Below are 3,938 nucleotides of genomic sequence, written 5' to 3'. Positions count from 1 at the left end.
CTGTTACGACCAGCTTCCCGTGACAACCTGCAGGCGTTCGCCCATCAGATTCTAACAGAGGAGACAAAGTGGTATGAAACACCACTGAGAGACAAAAGGCACAACGAGAGACAAGGACGACCACAGAGAGACAAAACACGGAGACAGCACGACAGAGTCTCATGGTCAGACTCCCCTGGTCATTTACTGGCCTCACATCAAACACCAAATGGTCCCGGGGTCATCTACGAGGTTGTGCTTACAGTTTTAACCAACTGGAGGAATGTTAGTGGCTTTGATTTTGTGCATGAAGGAACATTTGGCACAATTTTTTTAAATAGTGGGAGCAATTGCTAAAAATACTGCAGCTCTGAACTGAGAAACAGAAAAGACGTCAACCAGCTGCGGTTTGACGGTTCTGGTGGAAATGGTCCGGACTGCAACACATTGACCGGACCAACAGGTCTGCAGTGGGGGGAGCTTACATGAACAGCCGAGGAGGCAAGCTAACAGCCTTTCTGGAGGTTTATGTCTCTGTTAAAATATTAAAGTTCAACATGAATTATGGCTTCCTTCTGTTGTGATTTATCAGGAAGGACAACAAAAAACAAAGAAAATACGGAAGGACATTAGGGACAAAAGGGAAAGATTAGCAAATTAATACTGAAAATGGAAACATTTTCCATAATTATCCTTTCTTTACCCAAACAAATCCAGACCTGGAAACACTAAAATCCAGTTCCAGACTTTCCAGACTGCAGGAACCTGGCAGCAGAGCGAACCAGGAAGTAAAACAGATGAAGCCCCGCCCCCATGTTCCTCCTATTTCCTGCCAGACCTTGTTTCTGTCTCTCTTCACGCCATCTGAGGGTGAATGGAATCTACCTGAGATCAGTCATGGAGCGCTAAACATGCTATGCTAACAGAGTCACACAGACCTGCAGTGGTTTCTTAGAAAAATAGACGTGTGCTGTGTTTAAAGAGGCAGCTAGCTTTACACTGCATTGGAACAAAGACACACAGGTTTCACTACAACTACTAATAATTCAGTTCAATCATTCTGGGAAAACTGGGCATCATGTGCTGATTTTTAGCGGTTTTATRGAATCTGCCGGTATTAAAAATGATAATGACACAAATGGACCTTATAGGCCCACTTAGATTCCTCTCATGTTCTGGGTAATCACAAATTTATATCCCTGCACATGGATAATTAAGGAGTGAGTGCTTCTGAAGAGTGAAGTGGGAAAAAAATGAGGTGTGAGTGAAACAACGGAAAATAAACCCAGGAGGTTTTGGACGTAGAGAACTAGAATCCTCTCCGACCAGCCGTCACCACTTCCTGTTTCCTGAGAAAGACGAAGCTTGAAATCCTGAAGTATCCTGGCCCATTTCAAATGGACTACAGTACCCAGAGTTCATGGCGATGTAGTCCACACTCCTGACCAGTAGGTGGCGTTAATACTTCCTATAGTTAAAGCCAACTGCCACTAAAACAAAGAAGAAGAGTTCAGGAAGTCCAGCTCCTCCTGGGTGGAGTGATCAGAACCAGAACCAGTTCAATGACTTGTTATAAACTTCTAGTTGGATTAAACATGAATGCATCAATAATTGTGTTTATCACACCAACAGTAAACATGAATGCCAACAGTTTCCAACCCAGTCGGAGCTTTCGCTAACAGCGTTAGCAAAAACAGAGTGGAGCAGAACGTCGGATCCGAACCGGTCTCCGGTCCTCTAGCTGGTGTCTTCTGGGCTGACGGGCAGCAGCGGGTCGGCGGCATCGCTCCTGTCGTCGCCGTCGTCCTCCGTCGCGCTCTTCCGGGCCTGGTACTCGGCCAGCCTCTTGCTTTTCTCCTCCTCCTCTCGCTTGGCGGCATCTGGACCCGGCGGCAGCAGGAAGTCCTGGCAGTACGGCGCCGGCAGACACGGCACCAAGTGGACCTCGCCGCTGTCCCTCATCAGCTGGACGCAGGTGTAGAAGTCCTGGACCGGAGCGCRGGCCGGATCTGGAGCGGAGACGGAGGCGTCAGGAACGCCGAGGCGCTCCATCGTGCTGAAGTGTGACCCGGGAACGAACRCCGTCTCGGGCTGTTGCCACGGAGACGGCGCGTTCTGCAGCGCAGCGAAGGCCTCGGGCGGCACGGCACAGTACGGCGGAGCGCTGCGGATGAACGGCGACGGGTTCTGGATGGGAAACAAGTTCTGGATGGCGACCGGTGTTCCTCTGTCTCTGTCCAAGACACTGGGTGGGATGCTGCCGTCCCGCGGCGCGCTCAGGTAGATCCCGTCAGCGCTCACTTGGTCCCACACCTCCACCGAGTAACTGGGAGGCCGGTAGCCATGGAAGTTACCGAAGTGACGGTTGATTTCATCAAAGTTCCCCTTCTGGGGAAAGACAAAACAAGGAAGGGACAGGGTCAAATCTAGCAGACAAAGCAGAATAACTACATTTCCCAGCATGCATCACCTTCAGAAGCAGAGGGTCAATGCCGATGATTCGTGGCTTGGGAATGGGTGGCAGGAAGTAGTCTTTTATTCTGGAGGGACAAAGCAGAATATGGAGTCGCAGGGTGGGAACAGGAAGGTGGCGCCCTCTCTGGCAGCACCTTGGCATTACAGCTAACAGTTTCCTCACCTCCTGCTCTGAGGAATCACCCCGAAGGCAATGACCAGCAGAGCCACGGCTCCGACTCCCACCACCAGAACCAGAACCAGGACTTTACCTGCACAGGAGAACATTAACTCAYTTCAGATTTAGAAACGGCTTCATCAGACTCAGGYTGTCGCCATGGAAACCCCGAGTCATACCTGCAGCCAGCCTGTTGGGGACGCTCACGAGCAACRCGGCACTCCATTTGCTCCACAGCCGGGAGTTGTGGGAGCGGCAGCGGACCCGAACCACGTAGTCGTCGGGTCGCAGGCCGAGCAGCTCCACATGYGGCTCCCGCAGAGGATGCTTCACCTGTGGACAGAAACACCGCCGGTCAGCCGTTTCACCGGAACCACCAGCCTTCAGGACTTTCACTGTAAACATGGATCCTAAACCCAAGTTATCACCCAGTCACTCCATCATCACCAGTCAGCTCAGTAAACCCAGAGTAACTCAAACTGATCATCCTCTTCAGAAGCACCATGAAGCGGACCCAACCGTCCAGAGTTGGTTTCTACAGGGTACTGTTGGGTTTAAAGAGGAACGGAGACCTGCAGACTCGGCTGCGTACCTTCCACTTGTCAGCCTCTCCGATGCGTCGGTACTGCAGCTCGTACAGCAGAGTGATCCAGCCATAGCGCAGGTCCTCAGGAGCCGGGTACGTCCAGGACAGCAGCGCGCTGTGGCCCGCCTCGTCGCCGCCGGCGTCCCTCAGGGAGAAACTCAGGTTGACCGGAGCCTCCGGCTCCACTGGAGGACAGAGGAGAGGACRGAGGAGAGGACTGAGGAGAGGCCTGGAGGACCAAAACACCTGGTGTCAGRTAGACCATGAGCCAACGGAATCAAGGGAACCAAGAGAACCAACTGAGCCAACGAAACCAAGAGAACCAACTGAGCCAACGAAACCAAGAGAACCAACTGAGCCAACGAAACCAAGAGAACCAACTGAGCTAACGAAACCAAGGGAACCAAGAGAACCAAGGGAACCAACGGAACCAAGAGGACCAAGGGAACCAACTGAGCCAATGGAACCAAGGGAACCAACACAGCGTTGTTATCTACCTGTGGCAGGTAACACGGCTCTGCCTCCATCAGAAGCATAACATCAGATTCAGGTTGGTGATTGGTCTCAGACACAGGAACCRGCCCKATACTCGTTAGACCAGGTTTACTGKATTAACCTGTTCTAGTTCCCCTGGTTTTCCTCCTGCCTGGATTTTCTCTCCCTGCATCTTTTGACTCCAAGCATCAAGTTTTGGCCTATTTTGTGAAATTGCCATTGACCTTCAGCACAACTGAAGTTGTC

General features: G+C 51.5%; 1 protein-coding gene across 1 annotated transcript in view; it reads right to left on the bottom strand.

Moving 5' to 3' along the window:
* Positions 1 to 1,063: 1,063 nt before the first annotated feature.
* crfa4 (cytokine receptor family, class I receptor 4) overlaps positions 1,064 to 3,938 on the bottom strand; it is a gene marked incomplete at its 5' end in the record, with an annotated part of 4,350 nt that continues 1,475 nt past the window's right edge. The window contains 5 exons of the mRNA XM_017309152.1: positions 1,064 to 2,367; positions 2,450 to 2,519; positions 2,618 to 2,705; positions 2,791 to 2,944; positions 3,204 to 3,382. Of these exons, the coding sequence (XP_017164641.1) occupies positions 1,717 to 2,367; positions 2,450 to 2,519; positions 2,618 to 2,705; positions 2,791 to 2,944; positions 3,204 to 3,382 (1,142 nt within the window). The remainder of the gene's footprint in view (positions 2,368 to 2,449; positions 2,520 to 2,617; positions 2,706 to 2,790; positions 2,945 to 3,203; positions 3,383 to 3,938) is intronic.

The sequence above is a fragment of the Poecilia reticulata genome, linkage group LG2 (assembly GCF_000633615.1).
Source record: "Poecilia reticulata strain Guanapo linkage group LG2, Guppy_female_1.0+MT, whole genome shotgun sequence".
NCBI classification, from domain to species: Eukaryota; Metazoa; Chordata; class Actinopteri; order Cyprinodontiformes; family Poeciliidae; genus Poecilia; species Poecilia reticulata.
This window is presented reverse-complemented; position numbering and strand designations above follow the sequence as displayed.